The sequence below is a fragment of the Sorex fumeus genome, unplaced genomic scaffold (genome assembly GCF_029834395.1).
Source record: "Sorex fumeus unplaced genomic scaffold, SorFum_2.1 ptg000051l, whole genome shotgun sequence".
Lineage (NCBI taxonomy): Eukaryota > Metazoa > Chordata > Mammalia > Eulipotyphla > Soricidae > Sorex > Sorex fumeus.
The window spans coordinates 40,365,659-40,388,946 of NW_026606108.1; the positions used below are offsets into that span (position 1 = coordinate 40,365,659).

At 42.1% G+C, this 23,288-nt stretch overlaps 1 protein-coding gene across 1 annotated transcript; it reads left to right on the forward strand.

Annotated features, from left to right (window-relative positions):
• Positions 1-3,051: 3,051 nt before the first annotated feature.
• On the forward strand, positions 3,052-5,505 carry PCDHB1 (protocadherin beta 1). Its single transcript, XM_056124791.1, has one exon. The coding sequence runs from the start codon at positions 3,052-3,054 to the stop codon at positions 5,503-5,505; it is 2,454 nt and encodes an 817-aa protein (XP_055980766.1).
• The last annotated feature ends 17,783 nt before the right edge of the window (positions 5,506-23,288 follow it).

The window sequence follows — 23,288 nt, forward strand, 5'->3', positions numbered from 1 at the left end:
GGCTCAGCTATATAATTGGAGGCATGGCTTCTCTGGTTCCTGATTGAACTGCTTAATGGCCATGATCCCAGAGACTCAGAAACAAATCTCGAAACCCAGCAGCTTTTGGCAGAAATGCGTCGAGTCCCTGCAGTAGGTTACTGGTGCTAGGCCAACACAGTGGGAATAGGTTTCGTGCCTCGGCCTGTTCCCCCGATGGCCCAGTGGCCGCCATCCTTCAGAGGCCACTGGACAGTCAGGTTTGGGCCCCCAGTGACGAGACATGCAGGGTCTCACAGGATGGGGGTGGAGCCGGTCCTGTCCTCCCCACCCCAACGAGACCCCAAGTCATCGCCCACAAACAGCCTCTCTGGCTCCTGATCAAGCTGCTTAATGGCCATGATCCCAGAGACTCAGAAATAAATCTCGAAACCCAGTGGCTTTTGGCAGAAATGCGTCTGGACCCACAGTACATTACTGTCACCCGGCCACCCCAGGGAGGAAAGAGTGTTGTCACTCTGCCTGCTCCCCCTTGGCGGCTCGGTGGCCGTCATCCTCCAGAGGCCATTGGACAGTCAGGCTTGGGCTCGCAGTGACGAGACATTTTGGGCCTCCCGGGATGGGGTGGGGCGAGCCAGGCCTGTCCTCCCCACCCCAACGAGACCCCCCAAGTCATCGCCCACGAATGACCTCTCTGGCTCCTGATCAAGCTGCTTAACAGCCTTGATCCCAGAGACTCAGAAACAGATCTCGAAACCCAACGGCTTTTGGCAGAAATGCTCCTGCACCCTACAGTACATTACTGTCATGGGGCCACTCCAGGGAATAAAGGGTGTTTTCCCTCCACCTGCTCCCCCTTGGTGGCTCAGTGGCCGTCATCCTCCAGAGGCCATTGGACAGTCAGGTCTAGGCCTGCAGTGACGAGACATTTTGAGTCTCACGGGATTGGGGTGGAGCCGGTACTGGTCTCCCCATCCCAACGAGACCCCAAGTCATCGCCCACGAACGGCCTCTCTGGCTCCTGATCAAGCTGCTCAACGGCCATGATCCCAAAGACTCAGGAGCAAATCTCAAAACCCAGTGGCTTTTGGCAGAAATCCCTCCAGATTTAAGTGTTAAAATTTCCGGATTTCAAAATCACATGGCCCTACTGTAGCCACGCGACATCAGATGTTATTCATAACCAGCAATAGAACACAAATTGTCTACCGTTAGCTTTTCAGCAGATCTGAGAATTGGGATAAAATCTCAAATAATAATGGTGGGTCTGGTGCCGAAATATTGAATGTGATCAAAGTAGAGAGAGAGTAATGTGGAAATAATCTGTCCCACAGGTAGGGGTAGGGTGTGAGATGGGGGTATACTGGGGTTTTTGGTGGTGGAGAATGGGCACTGGTGAAGGTATGGGTGTTTCATTGTATGACCGAGACTTAGACCCGAAAACCTTGTAATTGCTCTCACGGTGATTCAATAAATAAAATTATAAAAAATGGAAAAAATAACGTAAGGTGGAGTTCATGCACAATTCAATGAGCTAATTAGTGGCTGAATAAATAGCAGTACTCCTATATAAAAATATATACATTAGTTTCTCTGGGAAATAAAAAAAATGTCAGATTTTTTTGATATATTTTTAAAAAATTTTTATTAGTGAAACACCATGAAGTACAATTGTAGATTGACAATTTTTTGTGCTTGGGTTTCGATTATACAATGATCAAATACCCATCCCTTCATCAGTGCCCATTTTCCACCACCATGGATAATATCCCTCCCACCCCCATTCCCCCCATCCCACCCTGCCTCTGTGGCAGGGCATTCCCTTTTGTTCTCTCTCTCCTTTTGGGTGTTGTGGTCTTTAAACCTACATAAATACAACCACCATACACAAACTGAGAAAACTCAGATAACCTTTAATACATAGTTGTCCCAATCTATAATTCTGTAAATTGTCCTCAAAACATGATTTAGAAATACTGACCATGATTTGTTTCTTTAACTGAGAAGGAACGAAAGCACACTACATATAGATTCATAAAAGAAAAATGCAGAGGTTATTAAAATATGAAAAGGTAATGGTTGTTGGATTTGTATATATATCTACCTACATATGCTTATTACACAATACATATTTATATATACCTATATATGTATATATATCTTATTACTTAAGTATATAGCTATGTATATATACTTCATTATATTGCTCTACATTAATATACCCTCTTTAGTCTATGACTTTCAACTATATTCAGTCAATAAAGCATTTATTCTTTGCAAAAAAAACTAAGAATATGCATTTCATAATGTTGTTGAAAGGATTAAGTTAGGGAATACATAAGAACTTAACACATAACTAATATACAGACATCATACTTAGTAAATATACTGCCTGATATCATAAGTATAAATGGCAAGCTAGCTGCTTCCCAAGCATTTGTTGTCTCTGGGGATAAAGGATTTGTACATATCAACAGGCTAATTGGCCAATTCCCCTAGCAGTGTATCTACTGGATCCCAGGTTCCCAAAAAATATCCTCTTTCTTCCTACTGATTACTTTCTGCAAGACTTTCCGCACCCTTCCATTTGGCTGACTCCTTAAGACATTACAGGTCTTTCCTCCTTCTTTAAGTTTCTGAGCTGGCTGCTTGGAGCAGCTTACTCCTAGCTGTTTGCCAGTTGCTGTGGGGCCCCAGTCGGCAGCAGATAGAATGACTTCACCTTCTATGAGTATCCTAATTGGCTTCTCAATTCCCAAGGACTTTTTTCAGAACAGGAATTAAAAAGGCGAGTCCGCTGTTGCTCAGGCAACAAACTTTCAACCTTTACCTAACTCTCCAGAATGAGGACATCGCTATTAATACATTTGACAGGCTGGGGACTTGTGCTGCTCAATGCAAATTTTCTTCCAGGCACAAAACAGTTTACCGGGCTTGGACAGCCATTGGCTGTGCTGTGATCAGAAGCTAGTAAAGCAGAGAGCAACAGCTGCATGGACCTGTGAGCAGAAAAGTGAAACTATATCCAAGACAGGGGGCGGCTGCTAGAGGGAGCTGCTAGTGTGAGAACTGATGGCAACTGTACCGAGAAAACTCTTGCAAAACAGGCAAGTGGAATCTCTTCTCCTTTTTCTGTGCATATCTGTGGGGGGTGCGGCAACCATTCGCTATTCAGTGGCGGAGGAGATGGAGAGCGGTTCTTTTGTGGCTAATGTGGCAAAGGACCTGGGGCTGGAGGTAGGAAAGCTGGCTGCACGAGGGGCAAGGCTCGTTTCTGAGGGCAACAAACTGCATTTCCGGCTCCACCGCAAGACGGGGGATCTGTTTGTAAAGGAGAAACTGGATCGGGAGTCACTTTGTGGTAAAGCTGACCCATGCGTTCTGCACTTTGAAATAGTCTTAGGGGAGCCGCTGCAGTCCTTCCGTGCTGAGGTCAGGGTATTTGATATCAATGACAATGCCCCGGTTTTCCTAAACAAGGAGCCAGTTTTAAAGATTCCAGAGAGCACCCCCCTGGGCTCACGTTTTCCTCTGCAGAGTGCCCAGGACCTGGATGTGGGCCTCAATGGTCTGCAGAACTACACGTTGAGCGCCAATGCCTATTTCCACCTGCACACCCGCTTTCGCAGTCACGGGCCCAAATATGCTGAGCTGGTGTTGGATAAGCCCCTGGACAGAGAGGAGCAGCCTGAAATCAACTTGACAATTACCGCGGTGGACGGGGGGTCCCCGCCCAAGTCTGGCACTGCCCACATCCGCGTGGAGGTCCTGGATGTCAACGACCACGTGCCCCAGTTCTCGAGGCTAGTGTACCGTGCTCAGGTACCGGAAAATAGTGCCAACGGTTCTTTGGTGGCCACGGTGTCAGCCACGGACCTGGACGAGGGCTCCAACAAGGAGATAACTTACTCCTTAGCTCAGAACCCGCAAGCAGTCCTCCAGACTTTTGAGATAAACGCTCAAACTGGAGAGGTGAGGCTACGAGGCCCTCTGGATTTTGAAGCTATTGAAACTTACGACATTGACATTCAAGCCACAGATGGAGGAGGCCTCTCTGCTCACAGCAAAGTCCTGGTGGAAGTGGTGGATGTGAACGACAATCCTCCCGAAGTGACAGTCTCCTCTGTCTCCAGCCCTCTCCCTGAGGACTCCCCGTTACAAACTGTAGTGGCCCTTTTCTCCATTCGAGATAGAGACATTCGAGTGGGAGGAAAACTCAGCTGCTTCATCAGAGAAGACCTTCCCTTCACCATTAAGCCTACTTTCAGAAATTCTTACTCACTGGTCACCGACAGAAGTTTGGATCGGGAGGAGGTTTCAGGCTACAATATCACCCTTGTTGCAGTGGACACTGGACCACCCAATCTGTCCACAGAGACAGTGATACAGGTGCTAATATCCGACATCAATGACAATCCCCCGCTATTTCAGGAAGACTCCTATCTCTTGACGGTTCGAGAAAACAACAGTCCTGCAGTTTTTATTGGTAAAGTTCATGCTGAGGATCTGGATGTGGGTGAAAATGCCCAAGTAACATATTCGCTACTGCCTCCAAAAAGTGGAGACTTATCAGTCTTCGCTTACATTTCCATAAACTCAGACAATGGGAAGCTCTATGCATTGAGAACAATGGATTATGAGGCCATTCAAGATTTTCAGTTTGTGGTCAAAGCAACTGACGGTGGCTTTCCGTCACTGAGTAGTGAAGTCACTGTCCGTGTGGTTGTCCTGGATGATAATGACAACCGCCCAATGATTCTGTATCCACTGCAGAATGGCACCTTGCCTTGCAATGACCTAGTGCCCAGGTCTGCAGAGGCAGGTTACCTTGTGACTAAGGTGGTGGCTGTGGATGGCGACTCGGGTCAGAATTCTTGGCTTTCCTATGATCTACTTAAGGCCACTGACCCTGGGTTATTTTCTGTTCAACAACAAAATGGGGAAATCCGCACATCAAGGCAGATAACTGAGAGAGACCCTATGATGCAGAAACTGATGATTCTTGTTCAGGATCATGGCCAACCAGCTCTTTCCACAACTGCTTCACTCAATATTCTGCTGGTAGATGGCTTTTCTGAGCCCTATCTGCAGTTCCGGGATCCATCCAACCATCCAACAAGGGTAAATCCATCCACTAAATACCTGGTCATTTCTCTGGCTGTACTCTCCTTTCTCTTTCTCCTCTCTGTCACAGTGATCTTTGTTATACACCTTTACCAAAAGATTACTAAGTACAGAGAAAAGTTCACAATTCAAGAGCATTTCTATGATGATTGTAATTTCCCTAACAACCTTGGTGGGGCCAACGGATCCTTATCACAGCCTTGTTCCTACGAAATGTGCTCAGTCACTGGTACTGGCAACAGTGAGTTCCGGTTTCTAAAGCGTTTTATGCCCAATTTCCCCTTCCCCCATGGTACTGGAGAGGTAAAGACAGAGACTGGCTCCAGGTTCACACAAAATCCTAAAAGGAATAGATCTCGGGGATCAAAGAGCCATGCCCAAGTAGCTGATGACTATATGTAGCTCACACTCATGTCTCCCCTACAAATTCATTAGTTCTGGCCTTAGAATTACTTAGTTCCATAAAGACAGACTAATATTGCCCTTAAATTATTTCCTAGTAGAAAATTATATATTTATAATAAAGAGCTAGATTATACTTTGCTTTATCAGGAAAACAGGTTTAGAAGCAGGAGATAGAGCATATTCAGAAATTTCTTGATATCTGTTCTTTAAAAAGTGGAGCTCATCTTCGAATCAATTTGTTGTATGTCATCAATCATAACCATGAAAATGCCTGATGAAAGGTAGTCCTCACAGATATTTAGGTGGAAAGAAAAAGTACTGGAATTCATTTGCAAATAAGTGTAACAGCAAAGTGGAGGCTAACGAGGAATGTTTTCTAAAATTAAGATAGGTGTAGAATTCACAATGTTTGGGGCCTTAGGTAAGTCTCAAATATCTCATTATATCCAGATGTCTATTCCTTTCCTTACAGTGAGTCTTTATCTGAATCTAAGAAAAGAAAGATGGATAAGGATAAAAAGTAAACTTGTAACAAGTGGCCTTAGAAAGACGTATTTCCAGTTAGTTATAAATTTGATTTCAAGTTTATTTCCCCTCAGCATCTTCACATAACAGAAATAAAGTATTGTTTAGCCACTCATTCATAAGATGAAATGAAAATGTTATATGGAAATAAATTGTTTTTACTGTTTTGCATCCATAAACTAATTTACGTTCTCTCATCCTAAACTTAAAGCAGCAATACTACCATGCTAACGTATTTTCAGGGGTATTATCAATAATACTAACTGTACCTTTAATATTAAGTTTGGGTCAGGGCTGGGGAGAAAGCTCAGGGATTCATGCCCTGTATGCACAAGGACCCAAGTTTGATCCTAGAAACAATTTTCTCCCATTAGAAGCCCTCAGCATCATGGAATCCTAGTTGGTTAAGTTGGTTAAGAATCACTGGGAGTAGCCCCCAGCCTGTCAGGAATGATTCCTGAGCGCAGATCCAGAAGTAAGCCTGGATCACAGCTGGGTATGGCCCCCAAATGCAAAACTGAGAAAATAAAGGGAAAATAAAAATAAATTGTCTAGTTCCATAGATCTATTTTTCACAAAGGAAAATTTGAGATTCGTTTGCCCTATATAATATTATTTCATAACCATGGCAAAACCCCAAATGGTGGTTTTGAAGGAAGAAACAGAAACTTGTAAAACATCTTTCTAGCTTACAGATTTAACTCATGGTTGACTCTTAATTTTGAACCTTATTTCTTGGGATAAAGTGTTTAATATTTATGTTGGTTCAATCATCAGTAAACTGGATTTAAGAAACAACAAAAAAAAAGTAGTTTTTGTTATAAGAAAAAATAAAGCTGGGGCTGGAGAGATAGTACAATGGGTAAAGGTGTAGGGATAGTAAAGTGGGTAAGGTGGAAAGATAGTACAGCGGGCAAGATGGGGATCAAACCATGCAGCTGACCCTGGGTTGATCCCCAGCTCTGTCCATTGTCCTTTGACACCACCAGGAGTATCCTTTGAGCAAAGAGCCAGGAATAAGTCCTAAGCACTGCCAGGTGTGACCCAAAACCAAAATTTAAAGATGAAATTAAAATATCAAACGAGTTTGAGCAAATTCTTTCAGTGACCTACCTAAAATGCTTTCAGATCTACAATACCCTTTAGTAAACCCTTTAGTAAAGGGTTGTTTTTGTTTGTTGGGTTGGTTTGGTTTTACTATTGCTCACACCTTTCTATTGGAAGTCCTATGCTATAAAGAATTTAAATTTGATCGTTGTATGACCGAAACTCAAGCACAAAGATTTGTAAATCTACAACTGTACCTCATGGTGCTTCACTAATAATAAAAAAAAAGAATTTAAACCCAGATTAAACATTTTAAAGAAATAATTTTAGATTTAAAAATCTACAAAAAACTAGAGTATTCAATTAATTACATACTTTCTTTTGGGGTTAGGGCACACCCAATGGTGCCCAGGGGCTACACCCAGCTCTGAGCTGGAGGAGGAAGGAAGTACTCCTGGAAGTACTGGTGATCACTAACTTCACTTAATTTTTTTTTAAAAAGTACATAATCAGTCATCAAAATTTAAAAATGTCTTGGCACAATTAAACTAGCAAGAGACCTTATTCAGATTTTACCAGTTTTATCCCTTTTGTTCTCCCCCCGTCCCCCCGCAAGAATCCAATCCAGGATCCCACAATGCACTTAGCTATGTCTCTTTAGTGCCTACAACTTAAATATAGTATGGAATAATTTTCATAATAAGTTAACAAAATATTTCTTTGGCTTGGGACTTTATTTTATAATTATATTGATATTATGGATTATTGAGAAGAATATCACAGAAATTATATTGTCGTCATTTCTGTACATATCAGGGGTAGCTGATGTCAATATACCGAATACTTACCGGTGATATAATTTTCTAAACACAAAATTTACCACATAAGTCATTTTTAACCATTTTTATTGAGGTACCAGTATTTATAACACACTGTTAATCATACTTTTCACGCATACATCATTCCAATATCGCACCCATCATGAAAGAGCCCACATCCGGAGCCCACATCCCATATAAGTTATTTTAAAGGGTAATGTTAAGGTAATCTTATTCTTCATCACTGGTTATTATCTGCCAAAATTTCTTTATTGAAAAGTTGTGATTTTTTTCTACATTATGAAAAAATATTTGTTTCTACTTATCTCTCTGGCCCAATATTTGATTATGCTTAAAATTCTGCCCATTAATTTCAATATACATAGCTAGATCTTTCCAATAGTAAAGCACTGAAGTATCTGAATGGTAATTTTTCTATTTCTATGATTCTTTTTACATTAATTGAAATTCTCTGTAACACTTGCCACTTCTCCCTCACTTATTTACTTGTCTAGTTATTTCTTTAAATATGGACCCATGACATTTATTTAAGTTTTTTTGGGTTATAATCATGGCTACTGTTTTATTGCTCAGCAAACCCTTTTATACAAAAGAAAATTTTAAGACATAGAAGATACAAATTTAGTATTTCTTTGTATCCCTATGTGTTAGATTGTCTTAAACAAGTATAAACTTCTATAATCTTATTAAAGTTTAGCTATAATGTTTAAATTCTATGGAAATATACTAACTTGAATTTAAATTTTCATTACAGGTATGAAGCTATTAGAATTAAGCTATAAACGTTTAAATTGTATCTAGACAGGTTTATATATTTATACGCTATACATAAGAGACATGGCATTTAAAAATAAATTTATTGGCTAAAATTAGATATATAAGAAATGGAATTTATGTCTGATTTTATGAGCTAAAATCTTCTAAAAATAAATGTTGCTTTCTCTGTAATTTTCATGTATTTTGTTATTTTCTACTAAAAAAGGATTGCTATTTTCATTTCTGTAAGCTAAATTACTCCACATAAATGTTTCAGGGACAGGTCTATTCTCTAAAATGTTGAATATGAAAGTAAATGATTAATCTTATAACCATTCTTCAAACATTTGACTTTACTGCCCAATATTTATAACCACATTTTACACTCATTTAAAAATGTTTATTTTCCATCAGTCTTCTTTCATTTTATATGTAAAAGTCTGTGGAAGGTCAGTGTAAGACCACTCAGTGGCTATTCCTAGCTGTTCAGTAGCCTGAGCAGAAGAAGTTGCAAACCAGTCTTTAGTGGCATGAGCACTCCATGGTCAGTAAGAGAACTGTTCTAGCTGTAGCAGTAAGTGTGGGAGCAGCAGTCCATTCAACATAAGCACCCTACTAGGTTAGGGAATAGCAGTAGCTAAAAGGCTACTCCTTTTTAATCTCTTCAGGATTTATAGTAGGCATGACCGCCCTCACATGATATGCTACCACACCTGTGCCGTGCCACCATTTACATCAGAACCACTGTGTGAGTGCCCTTCTAGTCACACTGCAGCACTGTCCTCCCGTTGTTCATCGATTTGCTCGAGTGGGCCCAGTAACATATCCATTTTGAGACTTGTTGTTACTGTGCTTGGCATATTGAATGTGTCAAGGGTAGCTTGCCAGGTTTTAGTCACACGGGACAGCTATATCTACACAGCATAGAAGAGAGTTCATCACACAGTGTAGATGTAGGTAGGTTAATCTAAGACACTTCTATGAGACGAAGGTGGTCAGTCCTGGGATCAGTAACCATTCGAAGGTCTGATTGCCAGATGCCACCTCAACCTGGTTGGCAAGGGTCCAAAGCCAAGAAGTCAGCAACAGGAGAGGCTCCAGAGGCAGCAGCACACTTCAGCAGTTTGCGAACCATTTTTCTGGGACCATATGACAATGCCTTCAGCTACATGTTCAACAGTAACAACAGCATGAGCTGCCCGAAGTTTCTTACAAGTACTCTTCAAATTTATAAAGTGTAAATACCATCAAACTTCCCTTTGATGATATACTTTTCCATCTTTTGCTTTGCTTAGTTGTTTAGAGGCTACTCCTGGTGGTGGTGGGGGGGGGGGGGTACCACTCCATGCTAGGAATTGTATGTAGGACTCCCACATTAAAAGCTTGGACTTTTTTTTTTTTTTGCCTTTTGGGTCACACCCAGCGATGCTCAGGGATTGCTCCTAGCTCTTCACTCGAATTACTCTTGGCAGTGCTTGGGGGACATATGGGATGCCAGGGACCGAACCCAGGTCAGCTGTGTGCAAAACAAATGCCCTACCCACTGTACTATTGCCCTGGACTCCAACACTTTGAGCCATCTCCCTGGCCCTGAACTTTTACTTTTTTTTTTTTTTGGCTTTTTGGGTCACACCTGGTGATGCACAGTGGTTACTCCTGGCTCTGTACTCAGGAATCACCCCTGGCAGTGCTCAGGGGACATATGGGATGCTGGGAATCAAGCCCGGGTTGGCCCTGTGCAAGGCAAAAGCCCTACCCACTGTGCTATTGCTCCAGCCCCTGTCCTTTTTTTTTTTTTTGCTTTTTGGGTCACACCCAGCAATGCTCGGGGTTAAGGGTGCTCCTGGAGGTGCTTGGGGGACCATATGGTATGCCAGGGATCGAACCCAGGTGGGCCGCGTGTAAGGCAAACACCCTACCCACTGTACTATTACTACGGCCCCTGTACTTTTACATTTGAAGGTCAACAATGGTGCCATTTAAGTGGGTTCTTGCTGTAAAGAATGAGGACACGTTCCTCTTGTTTGCAGGGTATCAAGGGCTCCTGACGTTGTGAATGTTTCCCTTTGCACAGGAAGCCCAGAAGAACACTGTATGGCAGACACCCCACATGCCAGGTACATGGAAAGATTGCTATAATTATACTTTATTTGCCTAATTTTGGTCACAACCCCAGTTCTCAGGGACTATATCCACTCTGTGCTCAGAAGTTGTTCCTGGTTATGCTTAAGGGGAGCTATGTGGTAATGAGGATTGAACTCAAGTCTTCTGCATAGCAGAGCATGTGCCAAGCATGTAATTGTTTTTTTAAGATCATCAAACAATTGGTTGTACTTAGGTAACACTGAAACATAATATTAAAATGAAAAAATAATGTTTTTTTATTTGAAAGATAGTAAAGCAAGCTTGGGTTTAATGCATCATGTCTTCTCACTTAATCACTTAACTTCCCGTTAGTTGTCGATTTGCTCGAGTGGGCGCCAGTAACGTCTCCATTCGTCCCTGTCGCGTGCCAGTGTAACCCAATGGCATCTGTTCGCTCTGGGAACATGAAGAGCCTCAAACCGATCCTTCATGATCTTGATGAAGAAGTCTGACCATCTGGTAGGTGGGCGGCCACTCGGTCTTTTGACATCCCGTGGGATCCAGTTGGTAACAGCTCTAGTCCAGCGGTCGTCTTTAAATCTCATTACGTGACCAGCCCATCTGATTTTTGACACCTTGGCAAACGAGACAGCGTCCCTGATTCTTGATCGTCGATGGATGTCGGAACTCCAGATTCTTTCTCTGATTCTTTTTCCTCGTCTGTCCGACTGTTCATCCGTCCTCCTGTCGACTCTTCCCTCCAACCCACTGCCACAAGGTGCAAGCGAGTGGACAGGCCTGCGGGGCGGACTTGGCGCGGTCACCAGGCGGTCACCGCACAGGCCAGCAATACTCCAAAGGGACTTCCTCTGCCCCCCGGGAACTCAGACTGCCGGGCTGCAGGCTCCGGCTCGCCACCGTCAAGGGGGGCTCCTTCCCATGGCCGACCTCGGCCCCAGAGCACTGGTCGCCCCCTCTCTTTCCCCCTCCCCCCTCCTCCTCCTCCGGGGGCCCTTGGGAAAAGCCCCCCGTCCCCGGGGCATGGCCCCGCCTGCTGTGTCTCTCTGGGGCTTTGGGGAGCCCCGACCCTCCACCCTGTTTCTCAATTACCTCCTCCGAACACAAGGCCCCAAGCACTGTCCCAAGGAGCAGCTCTGGCTCAGGGCCGCCCCGTGAACCCCCCCAGGGACACGTCAGGCCAGCTGGGGGACCCTCACCCCTGCCCACGGCTCCACCCCCCGCCCCCACTTCAGCAGCCTGGCATGGTGGGGGTGGCCCGTGGGGTGCTTCCATAGGAAGGCGGCCCCCTTAGGCTGCCGTGCAGTGTTAGCCCCCCCCACCCCGTGTTGTCTCCCGAACAAAAGGGCACCAGGTGAGGGTGGGCTCACAGGTATCCGATACCCCTGCCCTCGCGCCCCTAAGGGTTTTTACAAAGAATGTGTCTCACTTAGGAACTAGGGCACCGCTCCCGGCCCATGTCATCTCTAAACACAAAAATCATAGATAAGAGGGGCTGTGTGATAGTACAGCAGGAAAAGCATTTGCTTGCGTACAGATGACATGGTTTTAGTTCCCAGCATCCCAGATGGTCCCCTGAGCACTACCAGGAATGATCCCCATATCACTCAACAAGCCAGGAACAAGCTCTAAGCACAGCTGGGTGTGACCCAAAAAACAAAACAAAACAAAATGATTAAAGACTAATAACACATTTTAAATACTAAAGTCAGGAATGGAACAAATATAAAAAGGTGAGCAGGGATGAAACTCTTGGATTTTTAAGCTTCAGGATGGGAAGCTGGCAGTGGTTCCTTAGATCTGCTCTTAGAAGCTATCAAAAATAAGAGTTCTCCTTGAAAGGTAGGAGAATGAAAGTCAGGGTGATTGCTGAAGGTAGATCTTCCCAACACCCTTTATTTGTTGCTCTCTTCTCCATCTGAGCTGCCCTTACCCCTAGAGTGTGCGGCTGGCCTCCAAGCCATGGAGCAAACTTCCTGGTATTTATCTCGGCTATTCTTGGGTGTTAGTCTCCTACTCTGTCACTTTATGTTCTCCAGATGAATCTTTCTATATTTGTCCCTCTCTTTCTGACTCATTTTGCTTAGCATGATACTTTCCATGTAGTACCTCATGGTGTTTCACTAATAAAAATTAAAAAAAGAAGAAGATAGGATTTACCTAGGGGTTATCTTATTAAAAGAGACTGAAAAACCACCGGTGAAAGATTCCCCAAGTTATACACTACAGTTTTAGTTGTCTTTTCCTTTCTTTTTTTTTTTTGGTTTTGTTTTTGGGCCACATATGGCTGTGTTTAGGGCTTACTTCTAGCTCTACACTCAGGGATAACTCTTGGGGGACTCAGAGAACCATAATGGGGCTCTGGGAAGGAACTGGGGTCAGCTATGTGTAAGGCAAGTGCCCAACCCACTTAACTATCACTCCAGTTCCGAGTCTGTTTCAGTTCTTTGGAGAATGGAACACATAGATTCAAGAGGCTCCAATCAAATTAACTATAGCATTTCAAGTATAACAATAAGCTAAAAGTCCAAATTACTCATTTAAGAACTAACGATTCTAGACTATGTCTATGTCACGTGTAACTATGGAATTTGTTGGCAAAGAACTTTCATCTTTTTAGATGAAAATTATGAAAGAGCAAGAAAAGATATTATAAATACACTCCTCCTTAGTGAGCTCTCTGCTTCTGGGTCCTAAAGACACCTCTGAGGGTAAAGAAAACCTAAGGACAAGGTGGAGGAAATGGAGAAGTAACTGCTATGAAGCACAAAGGGGAGGCACCCTATAAATAGGAATCCCACCTGAAACACAACTTAGTGACCAGAACTCTGGCCAGCACTTCAGAGCAGAGGCAGCAGAAACAAAGGAAATCCCTGTTTTGCATGGCCAAGCAATGACTGGTGCTTCTGCAGAGAATGAACAAGATTTGGTGAAACTGCTACCTCTAGAAGTTACCTGAGACTTAGAGTGCTAGAAGATCTGGATTGAATTCCAGCAGGAAACCTGAGCTGGGCTGAATTGGGCAGGCAAAGGCCTAGAAAATGCTCTTTCTTAAAGGGGCTTGGAGGGTGTGATCTGGGGTGGAAGGATAACTTATTATAGCTGAATCTGTGTATGTTCCTTACTAAATACATACTTGTTCTTCCATTCTCCCTCACTAGCTCTTTCAAAGCTAGTCATCATCAAATTTGATCATCACCAAGATACGGTATACTCACTCTGGCTTGATTTATCGTTTCTGATAGTTCAGGAATGGTTTGTCAAAATATTTCTGCCTTACAGTAAAGACTAAAAACTTAATCTGAAGACTTACATAATTTGTCAGGCTAGAGCAATAGCACAGCAAGTAGGGCGTTTGCCTTGCATGTGGCCGACCCGGTTGACCTGAGTTCGATTCCTCCACCCCTCTCAGAGAGCCTGGCAAGCTACCGAGAGTATCTTGTCCGCACGGCAAAGCCTGGCAAGCTAGCCGTGACATATTCAATATGCCAAACACAGTAACAACAAGTCTCACAATGTACTGGGCCTGTTCAAGCAAATCAATGAACAACGGGAGGACAGTGACAGTGACAGTGACATGATTTGTCAGGGTCACACAATTTTAATTAGTATTCTCACTTGGTCATATTTAAGCAACATGTTTGTTCTTGAACCATTTTTAAAAGATATTATCAATTTAGAACTATTTTTTAAAAGACCTTGCCATTAGCATACCTATCCTTTTTGCCCCACTGTTCCCTCTGATACCAGGGGCTAAAGGAATTGAGGGGAATTTCACATTATGTGGTAGTTTTTTACTAATCTGTTTACTATTTAAGAAACTACCAGATGTGTTTACAAGGGACACCCTTGTGATGACTTGAGTTTTCCAGTCACACTATCTTACTGTCTTCATTCATTTTGGGGACACCTAGAGCGATCTGACTTCATCCTATAATCTCTTAGGCTTCCATTTCCTTTTTTCTCTCAGGTAAGCCCCCAAATGGGGACTCAAAATAGCAAACTCCCTCCTGGAGTCTCTAAGGACTCCCCACAACTTTGCATACTCCTCAATGTCAAAAATTCATCTTCCTAGACCAGGATGTTAAACTTAAACAGCTAACTTTTTACTGTGACTGTACATTGACAATGGGGACGCCTGATCTCAGGTGAATCTTCCAATAATACTTTTCTGCTACTCTACATACTTTTCAAATAAAGGGGTAAATATCTTAAACTTCCTTACATTCATACCTTATTTGAACTAAAACTTGTAATATTCCTGTATTGTTTCTAAAAGTTCTTTTCTATAACTGCCCTGCACCTGCTCATTGTCACCAAGGACCCCTGTCCAGGTCCCTTTACCCCCTGCTACTTTTCTAGCAGCATCCTGCCTTCTTTCTATGTCAATGGATTATACTAGCCAGGAGGGAATAATTATCCTTGCCAATGTTTACCAGTCAAACTGCCCCAGACATTAGAGAGATTAGATATGGGAATCCAAATCCCTCCACCTATCCTACTGAATAGCTGTCGAAGTGTTAACAAATGAGATGAGGCAGAACAGGGTTCAAGTAAGAAAATGTTACCAGAAGAGAGACAGTGATTAGCTCACCTCAAGACTGTCCATGACACACTCTGTCATCTCAGCCCCACCTCAAACTGTCATGGAGCCCAGAGATGGTTCTCGGTGCCTGCTTTAAGCCACCAAAATGGGCACTAGAGTATTCTCAACATAAAAGGGGCTCACCTCTTTGGGCTGTTCCCTTCTTTGTAAAGAGCATTAGTTCTTATCTCTCTCATAAGAGAAGAAAAATTCATTTTCTCCCAGCTCAGGTTAACAAAGGAACCTCCAACAAGCAGCTCTCCCCACTATTATTGTGGATTTTAAATTTGACCAAGAGTTGACTGATGGGTCCCAAGGATTGTCCAGAATTCACTAATTGATATCTCAGTGGTGGAACCTAGGGCAAATCTTCAGATAGACGTTAAGTCTGCTATTTTTATTATTATTGATATAGGAGCAACCTATTCACCCTTCTACAATTTTTTTGGACGTGTTTCTTTCTCTCTATTGCCAGTGCTGAGGGCATTATTACAAATTCCTTTACAAACTGTACCTTCTTACTCTTTTACTCCATTCTCTTCACCCTTCCTTTCTTTAGTCCTTCATGTTTCATTTCCCTCTTGAGAAGGACCTCATGTCCAAATTCTTATCTTTTATCCCCTTCACTTCCTCCCCCTGGAAGCCAATATCCCTGGAACTAACACATTCCTTAAGCCCCCTCACTGCACCTTTCTTGGACTTCTCCTTACCAGGTCTTCACAAGATGTTTTTACTCATACCTTTCTTACCATTCAAGATCAGGTAGCTCCTCAGGTTCTAGGCACTTCTACTCAAGAAAAGGCCTTACACCATACCCTAGTTAAAATTATTCCCCACGATCTACCTCAATAACCTAATAATAGCTCTGCTTGGAAGCCCCTTCTCACCCTTCAAAAATAAATATAATAGATCTCGATATTCTATTTCAAGGTAAGCCTGTCTGAGGCTCAAGAGGCTCTTTACTAAGCTTCTCTGTATTGGTCTACTCCATTCCATTTCTTCCCCCTTTCAATTTTCCCATTCTGCCTGTAAAAAACACAACAGAACCTGACAGTTCTTTTCGCTCTGTCCATGATATTCCCATATACCTGGTGGTCCCCAAACCTTACATTTTCCTATACTCCATTTCCCTCACCATAACTGACTTCTCTGTCTTGGACCTCTAAGATGCATTCTTCACTATCTCTCTGCACTGGGTCTCAAAACCTATCTTTGTTTTTACCTGGGTTGAATCTGATATCTAGCATTCAACAACAGTTGACTTGACTGTCCTCCCACTGGGATTTCACGACAGCCCCACCTTTTTAGTCAAGCTCCTGTGTTCAACCTCCCTCAACTGACCTTTAAACAGAGCCTATTCCTTCAATGTCAATAATCTATTATGCTCATTTTCCTTCTATGTCTGCACTAAAGACACTATCCCTCTACTCTGTTTTTTATATCCCTAAGGATATCACATTTTACCAGATAAAGTTCAAATTGGAAAATCCCTCTGTTACACTTGGGATTTTCCAATTTCTAGGGTTACACAAGCAATCAACTTCTAGAGAGAGACTTTACCTCTGTTGATATGACAATGTTCAACTCCACTTATGTGTATCCCATCCTTCATGATTTCTGTATAACTTTGCTGTAAGGAGAAAGAGGAGACTAGAAAGAGAAGACTTTGAGGTCTACAAGGAGACTAGGATGAGGGAACTATGATGATTGAGACTACAACCCAAACCACAACTGTGATTGTGCAGTAAGGGAGAGATCGGACTACGATGCAGAGGAGAGAGAAATAAACTGACAACCAACTAGACTGGGGCCCTGTTGTTTGGTTCCCCTGGTCCTTTGTCCGTCCATTGTCGTGGGCCAGCCAGGGAAACAGTCCTTAGCCACAGAATGCTCAAGTCCCTCGTGTGCCCCCATGACTTTCTTTGGAAACTCATGCCCTCCACACACATACACAAACACACACTTAAACAAGACCATACCTCCTTGGATATGTCTCATTACTTTTGCCTCTGTGTAACTTCTGACTTACTGCTATGCAAAGTCTCTTCACTCCCTCACCATGGATTCTGATTCCCACCATGAAGACCCTTGGAATCTCTTTCTTTGAACTCTACAAAACTAACTGCCTTTAACACTCTTAAACGTTCTTTTCTTTCTGTGCTGATTCTGACGTTCCTTGACTTTTTAAAAAAAATTTTACCTATATACACATAGGAGTCATGGAACTTCTGACCCCCAAATTTGCCTTGATCACAAGGCCCTAACTTACCTTTCAATTCTCTTCATGCACTTTCATACACATGCATTTTCCTTCATTCTTTGCTCAATCCTTTATCTGCAAAAAATACTATAAGTCAAGAAAATTTTCTATCACTTTGTATTTTAAAATGACTGTTCTCAGATCACATAGAGTACAAAAAAATAAGGACTTATACATTATGCTTGCACATGGGGCTCTAGCATTGGCATGGGACTGCCAGGACTGCAACCCTGGTTTAAATCCCTGGTGCTACACATACATAGTTCCCTGAGCACCATTAGGGGTCACTTTTGAACACAGAGCTAGGGACAGTCCTTGAACATTGCCAGGTGTGGCTCTGTTCCCCCACCCCAAATACTATTTTCTCATGTTTTTCCTCAGTCTCTAGTTGGGCTCTCATGGTCAGTCAAATGCCTGCGGTCAAGGTCAGACAGGCTTCAGTTTTGCTGCTGTAAGATAAGTTAATCAGAACATACAATTCAGAGGAAAGCGATAAAAAACTTTGGGTTGTCTAAGTTTAGTTTGAAGGAGAAATTTTTAATTGCCTTCCCTCATTGTACTCTTCTCTTTTCATCCTTCATTTCTCAGTACTCCATATAACAGCAAACTCTCACCTCCTTAATCTGAAATGCTCACATGACTTCATAATTCATTACAGATGACAAATGATATCTCAACCAAACTTCAACAATATTTTCTAATTACTAATCTAGAAGCCAAATCAGAACAAATTATCAGGGTGTATCCAATTTCAAGACAGTTAATACACTATTCTTAAATATTGTTAACATTAACTTAAATGTTATTTGGTTCTATTAACAGCTCTATGCTAAAAATAAAATCCTCTAAGCCACTAAGCTGAAGAATCTAGAAAAAATAGATAAAATCTTAGAATCACATAACTTCACAAGATTGCATCAAGAGGAAGTAGAAACCCTAAAATATCAATCATAAGTACATCAAAACTAATTAAGAACATACCTAATAAAAGTTCAAGTACAGATTTGTGTTCTCTTAAACCTTCACTTACTGCCTGTATGCCTCAAGCTCTTTCAGTATATACAAGAGGTAGAAACTGTTTCTAGTAGCACCTATAAAGCCAACATTATCCTAATACCAAAAGCAGATAGAAGTATTACAAAAAATAAAATTACAGACCAATGAACACTGAGGCAAAAGTCCTCAATGAGATCTAAGTGAATCAATTCCAAAAATGTATCAAAAGTGTAATATAATTCAATACAAGGATAAAAGGATGGCTCAATATATGCAAGTCAATTAATGTATTATACCAAACAATAAAAAATAAGGATAAAAATCACATACTATCAATTGATACAGATAAAGCTTTTGAAAAAATTCAATATACATTCACACATAAAAAAATCTAAACAGGGGGCCAGAGCGATAGTGCAGCAGGTAGAGCATTTGCCTTGCATGTGGCCTACCTAAGTTCACCTGGGTTCAATCCCTGGCATCCCATCTGGTCTCCTGAGCACCACCAGGAGTAATTCCTGATTGCAGCACCAGGAGTAACCCCTGAGCATTGCTGGGTGCGCCAGGAGTAATTCCTGATTGCAGAGCCAGGAGTAACCCCTGAGCATTGCTGGGTGTGACCCAAAAAGCAAAAAAAAAAAAAAAATCTAAACAAAACAAGGATGTCAGGATTCTAATTGCATTTTTACAAAAGCCACAGCTAACATCACACTCAATGGTGAAATACTGAAAGCCTTCTCCCTGAGATAAGAAACAAGGCAAGGATGTTCACTTTCTCCACCATTATCCAATGTAGTTTTGGAAGTGCTTGCCACAGCAATCAGGCAAGAAAAATAAATCAAAGGGATCCAAATTGGAAAAGAAGTTAAACTATCACAATGTGCAGACTGTATATACTATTGACGTGATAATATACCCAAAAGATTCTAAAAGAGTCCATTAAAAACTCTTAGAATATAACAACAAAGCAAAGTAGCAGGTTACAAAATCAACACACAAAATTCCTTTGCATTTCTATATGCAAACAACTAGAAGGAAAAACTGACAACCCCATTCAAAAGAATATCCAAAAACATCAAATTTCTAGGAATCAACAAAAACTGTGAAAAATTTATGCACTGAAAACTATTAAAAATCACTATAGAATAGAAAAAAGGGTACCAGGAAATAGAAAAATATTAATATTCATGGATTTGAAGAATTAACATTGTCAAAATGACCATCTTACCCAAAATGTTACACAGATTTAAAGGAATCCCATTGAAATTTTGATGACATTCTTCAAGGACCTAGCAATTTGTATGGAATCATAAAATGCTCAAAATAGTCAATGCAATTTTAATAAAAACCCACAAAACAACAGGATGGTTGGGAGATACTGTGTTTCTTGACTTTAAATTGTACTATAAAGTTAGTGTAATCAAAACTGTGTGGCACTGTAATAAAGATAGGCTCAGAGACCACTGTCCTCCCATTGTAAATCTATTTGCTTGAGCGGGCACCAGTAACGTCTCACAACAAATTGTGAGACTTGTTGTTACTGTGTTTGGCAGATTGAATATGTCACGAGGAGCTTGCCAGGCTTTGCCGTGTGGGCGAGATACTATTGGTAGCTTGCTGGGCTTTCCAAGAGAGGCAGAGGAATCGATTCCAGGTCGGCCAAGTACAAGGCAAACGCCTTACCTGCTGTGCTATCGCTCCAGCCCCACCAAGATATAATATGCTAGAAATTCAGGCATGCAGGTTTTGTGACGGAAATTTTCAGGCTTTCTCGGGATTGGGATAGGCTATCTTCCCCTACCTCCCTGTATTTCCCGAAGCTTCAGCATACATGTCCACACCCCAAATCTGCACCTAGTTAAAAAGCTACTCCAGCCTTCCCTATAAAAATACTGAACGCCCTGGACAAACACAATGACCTCTTAGTACCTGTATTGCAGACTGTAATGCACAAAAGGAGAGGGAGATTGGCCCAGAGGACTTGGTGGCGGAGGCGCTAGCCCACTGGTATTGTTTAGGTTCAGGTTGGGAAGTATGAAAATTGTTCACTGTCCTGTTGCACTTCTCCCTTTCATGTATGTCGCAGATGGAAGGGGAGAAAAGGCAAAAGACATCGAGCTGTTCCCCCAGACTTCAGAATGAGTAGAAACGAGTGGTGAAGTTAGTTTAGGTGATGTTTCCTAGAGTTGGTGACCCGTACCTCAGAGACCAACCGAACAAAATTAAAAGTCCACAGATAAACCCTCAGATTTATGGACAATTCATTTCTGACTTAGCAGCTACGTACATAAAGTGGATTAAGAAAAGCCTCTTCCACAAATGGTGTTGGAAAAACTAATAGCCATTTGTGAAAAAATGAAGCTGGGATGTATTTCACACCATTCACACAAATTACCTCAAAGTAGATTAAAGATACCAAGGTTAGACCAGAATTCACAAAATACACTGAAGAAGATAGTCAGAACTCTCCGGGAAAAGAACCTCAGAGGTGTCTTCAATGACAATGATTTGACTCCAAGGGCAATGACAACAGAAACAAAAATAAACAAATGGGTCAACATCAAAAAGTTTTCGCATGGCAAAAAAACACCCTACTAAATGGGAGAATGTTTTATCATGAGTGATATAGTACAGTGGGTACTTGCCTTGCATGGGTCTTACCTGGGTTCGATCTCCATCACCCCATATGATCTTGCAGATCCTGCAGGAGTAAGCCCTGAGCACTGCTGGTTAGCCAACCCCCCCCCCCCCCAAAAAAAAGAAAAGAGGGGATTTTTACTCTACAGACCAGTCTGTTCATTTTTTATATTGGGGGTTAAAGGTAGGGCCACACCTCATGATGCTCAGTGGTAACTCCTGGGTCTGCACTTAGGAATCACTTGTGGTGGTGCTCAAGGGAACCGTACAGGATGTCAAGGATCAAACCTAGGATAGCCGCATGCACAGCAAGCATCCTACCTTCTGTACTGCCCTTTCAGACCACAAAAGAGTCTTTTTTTTTTATATACTTGCTAGCCATCTTTAGGTCTTTAGGGAAGTATCTATTTCTCTCCTTCCCATTTTTTGGATAGATTTACTGGATTCTCTGTTTTTGACCTTTGTGAGTGATACCTATCATAAATATATATCATAATAATCATAAATATTGATGCCTAAAGATGGCTAGCAAGTATATATATAAAAAAGACTCTTTTGTGGTCTGAAAAGGCAGTACAGGAGGTAGGGTGCTTGCTGTGCATGCAGCTATCCTAGGTTTGATCCTTGACATCCTGTACGGTTCCCTTGAGCACCACCACGAATGATTCCTAAGTGCAGACCCAGGAGTTACCACTGAGCATCACGAGGTGTGCCCTACCTTCAACCCCCAATATAAAAAATGAACAGACTAGTCGTTAGAGTAAAAATCCCCTCTTTTCTTTTTTTTTTGGGGGGGGGGGGCGTTGGCTAACCAGCAGTGCTCAGGGCTTACTCCTGCAGGATCTGCAAGATCATATGGGGTGATGGAGATCGAACCCAGGTAAGACCCATGCAAGGCAAGTACCCACTGTACTATATCACTCAGGTCCCTAAGGGCTACTTTCTGATTACTTCTTTTTAACTCTTTCATTCGAATTCCCAGAACCAGATTCCTTCTGACTTTATTTGCTCCTCCTTTTTTGGCTAGCCCTAGGGATGACTGCAAGATCCCAAGACTAGTTTCTTTCCTAAATTCAAGGTGTTTTGTTGTTGTTGTTGTTTTAATTTGCCTGTGGAATATGGATTACAACACCCCCTGGGCCTAAGCTATAGAACAGCAGTAAGACACTTGCCTTGCAGGCAAATGACCCAGGTTTGATTCCCCCCAGCCCACCCAGACTGATTCCTAAGGACAGAGCCAAGAGTAAGCCCTAAGACACTGCTGGGTATGGCTCAAAAATAAAGCAACAACAGGCACCTCTTAAACTCTTAAAAGCTGAGCTCCATTTTTCCTTTAATATGTATATCCAGTGACTAGATGAAGCAAGAATGGATCTCTAGAATGCAATGCTAGGGAGTCTGAAAAGGATTTACCATCTCACCTAGCATTTCTATTTTTAGATTTTCACCTCAAGATAAACTCACATATGTATGTACCTGAAGGCAATACTGAAACATAACTTATAATAACAAAAACTGATAACAATCTTTTAACGGCCATTAAAAGTAAAAATGAAGGGGGTAGGGCTAAAAAAAGTAAAAATGAATAAATAACTATGACATGAAAGAGTAGAGTACTACACATAGAAGTGAAAATACAGTTGCATATATTTACTTAATCATAAGAAATGTTAAAATAATGAAAACAAGTTTAGAATACCTTCTGAAAGGGCCACAGCAACATTTTGGAAAGCCAGACTCCCATTTTGTCAAAGTCATGAGTTTACAACATAGTAAGTAAAACATGACAGACCCCAAGTGCATGAACATAAAATCCCAGACATCTGACAACAGATAACAAAGATGATTCACAAGTAAATGTAACAAGTTGTGTTAACTGTTCTCTTTGACTTCTGTACCTCCGCTTGTTTGCTCAAGGTAGTGAGAATGCACCTGGCAGGGAGCACCCATACGCAGGCATGCACCCAGGCAGGTAGACAGGAGGGCATAGGGCTAAAAACCCTCTCTCCCTGAAGGCTATCCAGGTTCCAGG